Source organism: Sapajus apella, unplaced genomic scaffold (genome assembly GCF_009761245.1).
Source record: "Sapajus apella isolate SASKATOON/1434 unplaced genomic scaffold, GSC_monkey_1.0 scaffold8, whole genome shotgun sequence".
NCBI lineage: Eukaryota > Metazoa > Chordata > Mammalia > Primates > Cebidae > Sapajus > Sapajus apella.
This window is the reverse complement of record NW_022436948.1, coordinates 12,333,148-12,344,073: the sequence shown is the minus strand read 5'-3', so window position 1 is coordinate 12,344,073 and position 10,926 is coordinate 12,333,148. Positions and strand designations below refer to the sequence as shown.

Genomic DNA, 10,926 nt, shown 5'->3' with positions numbered 1-10,926 from the left:
GAGTTTCACTCTTGTTACCCAGGCTGGAGTGCAATGGCGCGATCTCGGCTCACCGCAACCTCCGCCTCCTGGGTTCAGGCAATTCTCCTGCCTCAACCTCCTCAGTAGCTGGGATTACAGGCACGCGCCACCATGCCCAGCTAATTTGTTGTATTTTTTATTAGTAGAGACGGGGTTTCACCATGTTGACCAGGATGGTCTCGATCTCTTGACCTCGTGATCCACCCGCCTCAGCCTCCCAAAGTGCTGGGATTACAGGCTTGAGCCACCGCGCCCGGCTAATTTTTGCATTTTTAGTACAGACTGGGTTTCACTGTGTTGGCCAGGATGGTCTCGATCTCTTGACCTTGTGATCCACCTGCCTCTGCCTCCCAAAGTTCTGGAATTACCGGCGCAAGCCACCGCGCCCAGCCTAACCCCCAGTTCTTTAGAGTGTGACTGCATTTGGAGATAAGTTATTTAAAGAAGTGATTAAGTTAAAATGAGGCTGTTAAGGTGGGTGATAATCCAATCTGACTGGCATCCTTATCAAAGGAGGAAATTTGGCCACAGAGAGACGCCAGGGCTGTGCACACACAGAGGAAAGTCCCTGTGAGGCCACACAGAGAAGGTGGCCATCTGCCAGCCAAGGAGAGGCCTCAGGAGAAACCCACCCTACAGACACCTTGATCTTGGACTTCCAGTCTCCAGGACTATAGTGGTCTCCTGTTGTTGAAGCCCCAGTCTGTGATGTTTTGTCACATCAGCCCCAGCAAACCAACACAGCAGGTGTCTTTGATCCTCATATGTCCCTTCAGTAGCTCCCAGCAATTTGTGTTACCCAAACTGTTTCCTCCCATATGGAAAACTCTGAAATCAGGTGGAAGCTTTCCCCTTCATTTTCCTCTTGCTGAACACACCCTGCCCCGTGGGGCCAGCTCTGGGCTGCTGCCTCCTGCTTTCCTCTTTCGGGGTTATTCTGTCACCTTGGAGATTTAGATTTGGGTGAGCCGTGCTGGGGGTGGGATGTGGGGCAGAGCCTCCCCATCCAAAGGCAGGAGTTTCCTATCCTGGGATTTCGGGTGTGCTGAAGGGGGCTTGTGCGGGTGGCACTGCCGCTTCTCTCTTCTTGCTCTGAGAGAAAGGCACCAGAAGCTCATTCTCTGTTCTTTGAAACACGCTTCTTCAAACTTCGCAGCGTCTCTCTCTCTGCTGGGTCCCCCTACTGTGCAGCCCACTCATGCACAGTGTCCTTGGCTGGCTCCACCCTTCTCATACAATTGGTGCTCTCAGATTCCAGCATCCACGTTATTTTCACCGTCTACTCTCCCTTGCCAACACCAATGCCTAAACCTCCTCCTCGAAGCTAATGACTGACCCGGGAGTGGTGTCAGGTGTTATATACAGGAATCCCTCAAGGTGTACAAAGAAGTCCCACCTCCCCTCTCAGCATTATCTCTCCCTCATTTTGCAAAAGAAAGGCACATCTCTCACTCCAGACTGTAAACACCTTCTGGGCAGCAAAGGCTCAATTGAAAATGTTGATTTACTGTGGGTGCTGAAGAAGGGAAAGTAATCCTTTACAGATTGGATGGTTTGGCCAGGTGTAATGGTTCACTCCTGTAATCTCAGCACTTTGGGAGGTAAAAGGGGGAGAATTGCTTGAGTTTAGGAGTGCGAGAGCAGCCTGGACAACACGGTGAGACCCTAACTCTATAAAATACAAAAATTAGCCAGGCATGGTACCACAAGCCTGAAGTCCCAGCTACTGGGGAGGCTGAGGTGGGAGAATCACTTGAGCCCAGGAGGTCGAGCCTACAGCGTGCCGTGATCATGCCAGTGCACTTCAGCATGGGTGACAGAGCAAGACCCTGTCTAAAGAGAAAAAAAATTGGATGGTTTCCAATACTTGGTTTCCAACAACAGTGGAGGAGGAGCTAATAGACTTCTCATCTGAATATTTTATTTAAAATGATTTCCAACAATAGATTTTTTTTCCTGGTGCATATAACTGAAGCATTCAAGGAATTGAGTGATACTGCTATAACAACTGGTTTTTTGTTTTTTTTTTTCTGTGACTTTCTAGAGTTTGGTGATGTGGGAAATTTTAAATGCTGCTTGGGGCTGGGTGCAGTGGCTCACACCTGTAATCCAGCATTTTGGGAGGCTGAAGCGGGCGGATCATCTGAGGTCAGGAATTCGAGACCAGCCTGGCCAACATGGTGAAACCCCGTCTCTACGGAAAATAGAAAAATTAGCTGGGCATGGAGGCGGGTGCCTGTAATCCCAGCTACTCAGGAGGCTGAGGCAGGAGAATCGCTTGAACTGGGGAGGTGGAGGTTGCAGTGAGCTGAGATCATGTCACTGCACTCCAGCCTAGGTGACAGAGTGAGACTCCATCTCAAAAAAAAAAAAGAAGAAAATTGTTGTTTGGGTTTCAGTGTCCACAGATATTTCAATTCATGAAACTTTCATTTTTATAAAGCAAAATTAACTTGGAATATTAAAATCTTTACCTCTTTATTACAATGCTGAGAATACAGGTGGGCTCAGGAGTTAGCTTCTTAAACTGGCTTACACATGAGGATTATCAGGTTAACAGATGGGGGATTTGAGGATTAGTCTTGCTACTCAGAGTCTATAATATGATTTCTGTTACAAAGCCTGGAAGTTCTACCTCTATTCGTTTAAAAGACTTCATGTTCTGAACGTGAAGTATGTTCAATGTACTCTTGTTGTGTTTAAAAAACTATGACTCAAATTTTTTATTTAAAAAATGATTTTTTTTTTTTTTAGGCTGGGCGCGGTGGGCTCACGCCTGTAATCCCAGCACTTTTGTAGGCCAAGGCGGGCAAATCGCTTGAGGTCAGGCGTTGGGGACCAGTCTGGCCAACATAGTGAAACCCTGTATTTACTAAAAATATAAAAATTAGCTGAGTATGGTGGAGAACGCCTGTAATCTCAGCTATTCAGGGAGGCTGAGGCATGAGGATCACTTGAAGCCGGAGGCAGAGTTTGCAGTGAGCTGAGATCACACCACTGCATTCCAGCCTGGATGACAGAATTAAACTCTGTCTCAAAAAAAATGTGTATATATATATATATATATATATATATGAGGAGGAGTTGGGTCTTTTTTTGGGAAACAGCTTTAGAGATATAAGTCATGTGCCATGCAATCAGGATTGACATGTACAGTTCAGTGGCTTTCAGTACATTCTTGTGGCTGTGCAGCTATCACCACAATCAATTCTAGAACACTTTCATCACTTAAAAACTCCTTTACCCTTTCGTTTTCACCTCAAATACCTCTATCCACCCTCCAGCCACAGGCAACAATGAATCTATTATCTGTCTTCTGGATTTGCCTATTCTGGGCATTTCCTTATTAAATGTTATTTATTATTATTAGGTTTTTTTTTTTTTTTTGAGAAGGAGTCTCTGTCACTCAGGCTGGAGTGCAGTGGTGGGATCTCAGCTCACTGCAACCTCCGTCTCCCAGGTTCCAGCAATTCTCCTGCCTCAGCCTCTCAAGTAGCTGGGATTACAGGCACCAGCCACCATGCCTAGCTAATTTATTTTGAGACAGGATTTCACCATTTTGGTCAGGCAGGTCTCAAACTCCTGACCTCAAATGATTAGCCTGCCTTGGCCCCCCAAAGTGCTGGGATTATAGGTGTGAGCCATGATGCCCAGCCCCAGTTATTATTAGTTTTTAGTGACCAGGCTGAAGTGTAGTGGCTGATCTCAGCTCACTTGCACTCAGTCTCCGGGGCTCAAGTGATCCTCCCACCTCAGTCTCCCAAGTAGCTAATTCTACAGGTGTGTTGCACCATGCCTAATTTTCCGTTTTTATTTTGTAGTGATGAGGTTCTCACTATGTTGTTCAGGCTGGTCCTGAACTCCTGGGCTCAAATGATCCTCCTACCCGGGCCCCCCAAAATGCTGGGATTACAGGCGTGAGCCACCATGCCTGGCCGCATGTGGTCATTTGTGACTGGATTCTTTCACTTAGCATAATGTTTCAAGGTTCATCCACATTGTAGCATGTGTTAGTATTTCATTCCTTTTCTTTTTTTCTTTTTTTTTTTTTTTTTTGAGACAGAGTCTCGCTCTATCACCAGGCTGGAGTGCAGTGGTGCGATCCCAGCTCACTGCAACTTCCGTTTTCTGGTTTCAAGCAATACTCCTGCTTCAGCCTCCCGAGTAGCTGGGACTACAGGCATGCACCACCACGCACCACGCCCAGCTAATTTTTTGTACTTTTAGTAGAGATGGGGTTTCACCATATTGGCCAGGACGGTCTCGATCTCTGACCTTGTGAGCCGCCTGCTTCGGTCTCCCAAAGTGCTGGGATTACAGGCATGAGCCACTGCGCCCGGCCTATTTTATTCCTTTTTGTAATCGAATAGTATTCCATTATATGGATATACCACATTTTATGTACCAGTTCATTTTGTGATGAACATTTGCATTGTCTCCACTTACGAGTTTGTTTTTAGCTGTTAATTAACATTTGGCTCCAGATAAAGAGAAATGGTCTAACATTTTGGTAAATGTAAAATTTACATGGCTTGTGAAAGAACGGCTGTCAGAGATGATCTCTTTTAAACAGTGGAGGAGGCAAATGTATGCATTAGAGTTGCTGAAAAACACTTTGGGAGTTAATACAATTTTGGTTTTAAAAAAGCCAAAAGAGGCCAGGTACAGTGGCTCACGCCTGTAATCCCAGCATTTTGGGAGGCAGAGGCAGGCGGATCACTTGAGGTCAGGAGTTGGAGACCAGCCTGGCCACCATGGCAAAACCCCATTTCTACTAAAAATACAAAAAATTGGCAGGCACGGTGGCTCATGCCTGTAATCCCAGCACTTTGGAAGGCTGAGGTGGGCAGATCACCTGAGGTTGGGAGTTCCAGACCATCCTGGCCAATATAGTGAAACCCTGTGTCTACTAAAAATACAAAAATTAGCTGGGCATGGTGGTATGCACCTGTAATCCCAGCTACTAGGGAGGCCGAGGCAGGAGAATCATTTGAACCCAGGAGGTAGAGGTTGCAGTGAGCCAAGACTGTGTCACTATACTCCAGCTTGGACAACAGAGCAAGACTCTGTCTCAAAAAAACAAATAAAATTGTTCAAGCTATTCTCCTGCCTCAGCCTGCCAAGGAGCTGGGATTACAGGCACCTGCCACCACACCCAGCTCATTTTTGTATGTTTAGTAGAGACAGGGTTTCACTATGTTGCTTGAACCTGGGAGATGGAGGTTGCAGTGAGCAGAGATTGCGTCATTGTGCTCCAGCCTGGGCAACAAGAATAAAACTCTATCTCAAAAAAAAAAAAAAAAGAAAAAAAATTAGTTATTAAAACAACTGTACGAATGGCATTTGTTACTTTATCAATGATGGAATAGAGAGAGAGAGTGGATGAAAAACGTGCCTAAAGTTTTATGCTTGAATCTAGAAGCCCCCAGTTCTTCCTCTAATCCTCTAGTGACTTACAGAGAAGTATGGATCTTTATAAACCACAGGATAACTAAACTTTACTGAAGCTAAAATCTGGGTGTTACAGAAACTGTCAATAATTAGAGGAACGTTTAATGATACTTAAAAGCATAAAGGATACTAACTATCCTTCAGAAATGAGAGCGATCCAGAAATCTTAACATACCAGATTATGATCATCATGATCAGAAAAATCTCAAATCAGATATACAATATAAGGAAGAGATAATGCCTTGTTAGACTTGGAGAAAAGATAGTCACTTGACATTGATCAGAAGGAGGTTGGGCAACTTTTACACATTGGAATATATAGCTAAGATTATAAACGGAGCCGAGGTGATATACTTGGGCTTCTCTTCAAGTTTATTTTCCCCATTTTAACTCAGATACATCCAGCAGCCATGGCTTCAAAAGCATATGATCAAATATTAGAAAACATATAACTTATAAAAATGGAGGTGATCCCTCATGTTGTCAGTCAGTACCAAAACAAACAAAGAAAAACAAAGGTGGTGATGGTCAGAAAAAGAGCATAAAAAAGACCGAGAGAGGCCGGGCGCGGTGGCTCAAGCCTGTAATCCCAGCACTTTGGGAGGCCGAGGCGGGTGGATCACAAGGTCAAGAGATCGAGACCATCCTGGTCAACATGGTGAAACCCCGTCTCTACTAAAAATACAAAAAATTAGCTGGGCATGGTGGTGCGTGCCTGTAATCCCAGCTACTCAGGAGGCTGAGGCAGGAAAATTGCTTGAACCCAGGAGGCGGAGGTTGCGGTGAGCCGAGATCGTGCCATTGCACTCCAGCCTGGGTAACAAGAGCGAAACTCCGTCTCAAAAAAAAAAAAAAAAAAAAAAAAAAAAAAAAAAAAAAAAAAACCAAGATACGTGTATGTCTCAGATATGCTGCACTAACTAGTCTTGTTTTTAATGAGTCTGTGTTTATTAAAAAAAAAAATAGATGAGGTAAGGGTGAAGTCTTTTTTGTCTTTTAGCAGTTTTTCTTTTGGGCTAAGTCCATGATAAAAAAAACCACCATGCAAACAGTAAATAATTCTTTCGAAACTGGCCCCCGCTTCATTCCTCTTTAACCCAACAGATCTTGCCATTTTCTCCAAGCTGCACAGTTCCACTGGCCACCAGCTGGAGGGCTGCCGGGAATATTTTGTGTTCTGCTAATTTTACTCTTTCAGAAAGAGTTGTGACAGTGTCACCCCTCTTCACGGGAACAGCTTCTTGCAAAATAATTTGTCCAGCATCTACATCTTCCTGGAAAAGTAAGCCAAAGTTTTAAACATTACCTTCTAACCAGTGTAATTTACATCTGAACACTAATATTATGTTGGTAGAAAAAGACATACTCACAGCTACAAAGTGTACAGTGCACCCAGTAATTGTGACTCCCGTTTCCAGGGCTTGCTCATGGGCATTTGAACCCTTAAAAGAAGGGAGCAAGGATGGGTGGATATTGAGCATTTTTCCTAAAAGTGAAAAAGGGCATAGTGGTCAGAATTTAAAAATCCTGGGTATGCTATTAAAGGAATATATTTTCCTATCTAGATCAGAAGTCAAACAGGAGTTGGATTTCTGGGATGGGTGTTTTCTTTGCCAAACACAGAAATGAGATAAAAGTAAGTTCTCATCCAAGAAGGCCCTGAGAGCAACAAGTACCTGCCCTGTACAGCCAAGTACACACTGGGGTGCTCTGAATAGGTACCCATGGTGACTGGAAGGTGGGAAGTTTAAGCCGAATACCAGCTTGTTGCTGGCACATACTATTAAAAAGAAGTAAGAGGTTCCTACATAGTGTCTATGTGCGTGACTTCTAACCACAAAGTGACCTGTCCACCAGACAGATGCTAGATTAGTTCTGTGTGGCTTATGTCACCAAAGGCATTGTATATTTTATATCACACTGCAAGTGCTCTAACTACATTTACCTAAGAATACATAAACTCTTTGGAGGCAAAATGTATTTATTGATCCACTGTGTGGAAACACACACAAATAGGATGCAGTCAAGGCTTTTGGGGAGAAGGCAGTAACATAGACAGTATGTGTTTTCTGGCAATAACCTCTTCCTTGCCAACTTTTGGCAATGGTCTTTGCCTCCTAAGAGAGGATGGACTCTTCAATTTGGGATATACAGAATCACTCTCTTTTGCTTCTAAACAAGGAAAGTCTTCTGAATATTTATTCAGAAGATGAAATATCTTTACAGTAATGTGAAATAAAACTAAGCTACATTAGAAAAAGTGATTAGTTACGGCAAGCCAAAAAAAAAAAATGGATACAGAACAGGTTAATAAATCATCATTGGGTCATTCTTTAGAGTAAAACAAAGGATATTAAATTATGACCTGTGTTAAAGTATTAATAAAATATCACAGTCAATAGTTCACTACTGGGATTGTTTGGCATGTTAACTGTTCTGGATACCATTTTCAACTGATTTCTCAATGTGATGTCAAATAATTTTGGCTTACCATTCCACTTTCTGACAAAGGGGCCAGAAAGAATTCTCATGAATCCTGCAAGACAGACTATGTCTATGGAGAATTCTTCAAGGACTAGGTCAATTGCATTGTCAAATTCTACACGATTTTTATACAGTTTATGATTAATTACCTGTAATACAAAAAGATAAGCACACCTTTTTCAATGAATTAACAAAAATAGTTTAACATACTTCACTTCCTTGTAAAGATATACCTGATAGATTATTAAGAGAGGGACAGGATGGAGAAGGCAAGCCCAGCACCCACCCAAAATGCCTAAGTCCAAAGAACAAGTGCCCCACAGACCTGGGTCCTGTGAGGGCAGATTACGAGCTTAAATATGGCCCACAGGAAAGATACTTTCTCAAGTAACTTACTCTGGTGGGAATACCAGCTCTTTCTGCTTTATTTAACCCAGCCACTGCGGCTTTGTTGGAGATAACAACATCAATTTGTGCAGAGCTATTTGGTTCCTGAGTACTGTCTATGAGTGCTTGCAGGTTCGATCCTAAGAAGGGAGAAAAACACCAGTGAGCTCACACTTTTTATTTTCTTTTTTTCTTTTTTTTTTTTTCTTTTTTCTTTTTTTTTTTTTTTGAGACGGAGTTTCACTCATGTTACCCAGGCTGGAGTGCAATGGCGCGATCTCGGCTCACCGCAACCTCCGCCTCCTGGGTTGAGGCAATTCTCCTGCCTCAGCCTCCTGAGTAGCTGGGATTACAGGCACGCACCACCATGCCCAGCTAATGTTTTTTTTTTGTATTTTTAGTAGAGACGGGGTTTCACCGTGTTGACCAGGATGGTCTCGATTTCTTGACCTTGTGATCCACCCGCCTCGGCCTCCCAAAGTGCTGGGATTACAGGCTTGAGCCACCGCGCCCGGCTTATTTTCTTTTTTTTGAGACAGAATCTCTGTCTAGGCTAAGAGTGCAGTGGCATGATCTTGGCTTATTGCAACCTCCACCTCCCGGGTTCAAGTGATTCTCCTGCCTCAGCCTACCAAGTAGCTGGGATTACAGGAGCTCACCAACATGCCTGGCTAATTTTTGTATTTTTTTTTTTTTTTTTTTTTTTTTTAAGACGGGGTTTCACCATGTTGGTCAGGCTGGTCTTGAACTCCCAACCTCAGGTGATCCACCCGCCTTGGCCTCCAAAGTGCTTGGATTACAGGCGTGAGCCACCACGGCTGGCCCAATTTTTGTATTTTTAGTAGAGATGGGGGTTTCACCACGTTGGCCAGGCTGGTCTCGAACTCCTGACCTCAGGTGATATGACTGCCTCGGCCTTCCAAAGTGCTGGGATTGGAGGCGTGAACCACTGCGCCCAGACTCACACTTCTTAAAAAAAGGTATGTGCTTACTCTGGGCGTCGGGACTCCCGTCCTCTCCGTGGGCCCTGCCCAGGCGGCTGCCCATGACCTGCCTGGCACGGGGAACGGAAAACCAGAAGGAGCAAGATGAGTTCAGTTCGCCATGGGGCTGTTTGGAAAAACCCAGGAGAAGCCACCCAAAGAACTGGTCAGTGAATGGTCATTGAAGATAAGAAAGGAAGTGAGAGTTGTTGACAGGCAAATAAGGGATATCCAAAGAGAAGAAGAAAAAGTCAAACGATCTGTGAAAGATGCAGCCAAGAAGGGCCAGAAGGATGTCTGTATAGTTCTGGCCCGGGAGATGATCAGGTCAAGGAAGGCCATGAGCAAGCTGTATGCATCCAAAGCACACATGAACTTGGTGCTCATGGGGATGAAGAACCAGCTCGTGGTCTTGCAAGTCGCTGGTTCCCTGCAGAAGAGCACAGAAGTGATGAAGGCCATGCAAAGTCTTGTGAAGATTCCAGAAATTCAGGCCACCAGGGGGGAGCTGTCCAAAGAAATGATGAAGGCTGGGATCATAGAGGAGATGTTAGAGGACACTTTTGAAAGCATGGATGATCAGGAAGAAATGGAGGAAGAGGCAGAAATGAAAACTGACAAAATTCTATTTGAAATTACAGCAGGGGCCTTGGGCAAAGCACCCAGTAAAGTGACTTATGCCCTTCCAGAGCCAGAACCTTCAGGAGTGATGGCTGCCTCAGAGGATGAGGAGGAGGAATCAGCTCTGAAGGCCATGCAGTCCTGGCTGGCCACACTCCAAAGCTAGGGGCTGCCTACCTGCTGGGTGTGCACACACTCCTCTGAAGAGCTGCCATTTTATGTGTCTCACCTCTGTTGTGAGGACTACCATTTTGGAGAAGGTTCTGTTTGTCTCTTTTCACTCTCTGCCCAGGTTTGGGATCACAAAGGGATTGTTCTTATAAAGGTTGTGTAAATAAATGCATCATTTTTAGGAGAGAAAAAAAAAGGTATGTGTTATTTTGAGTAGGAGATGGTCAAGTTTTCTGAATAAATGTCTTGGAAAAAGATTGGTGATACGTGAGGCTTTTAAATTCCCTTTCTCTTTCTTTGCACAGGCAACTAAAGTAAATATGGAAAAAGCTATATAGCAATGGAAACAATCAACAAAGTGAGGGGACAACCCACAGAATGGGAAAAAATATTTGCAGACTACCCATCTGACAAGGGATTAATAACCAGAATTTATAAGGAGTTCAAACAACTCAATAGGGAAAATCTAATACTCCGATTAAAAATGGGCAAAATATCTGAATAGACTTTTTAAGATTTTTTTTTTTTTAATAGACATTTCTCAAAAGAAAACACACAAGTGGGCTGGGCGCGGTGGCTCACGCCTGTAATCCCAGCACTTTGGGAGGCCGAGGCGGGTGGATCACAAGGTCAAGAGATCGAGACCATCCTGGTCAACATGGTGAAACCCCATCTCTACTAAAAATACAAAAATTCAGCTGGGCATGGTGGCGTGTGCCTATAATCCCAGCTACTCAGGAAGCTGAGGCAGGAAAATTGCCTGAACCCAGGAGGCGGAGGTTGCGGTGAGCCAAGATTGCGCCATTGC

The 10,926-nt window shown here is 44.2% G+C and overlaps 1 protein-coding gene across 4 annotated transcripts in view; it reads right to left on the bottom strand.

The window, feature by feature from the left end:
* Positions 1-6,370: 6,370 nt before the first annotated feature.
* The window catches only part of GART (phosphoribosylglycinamide formyltransferase, phosphoribosylglycinamide synthetase, phosphoribosylaminoimidazole synthetase), a 41,765-nt gene continuing 37,209 nt past the window's right edge, over positions 6,371-10,926 (bottom strand). For 3 of the 4 annotated variants that reach the window (XM_032276611.1, XM_032276610.1, XM_032276612.1), the window contains exons 19-22: positions 8,353-8,483; positions 7,964-8,105; positions 6,843-6,958; positions 6,371-6,746 (exon numbers count right to left, since the gene is read on the bottom strand). In XM_032276611.1, the coding sequence (XP_032132502.1) occupies positions 6,555-6,746; positions 6,843-6,958; positions 7,964-8,105; positions 8,353-8,483 (581 nt within the window). In that variant the 3' untranslated portion in view covers positions 6,371-6,554. Of the gene's footprint in view, positions 6,747-6,842; positions 6,959-7,963; positions 8,106-8,352; positions 8,484-9,316; positions 9,454-10,926 lie in introns of those variants that run through there. The other variant, XM_032276613.1, reaches the window with a different exon arrangement.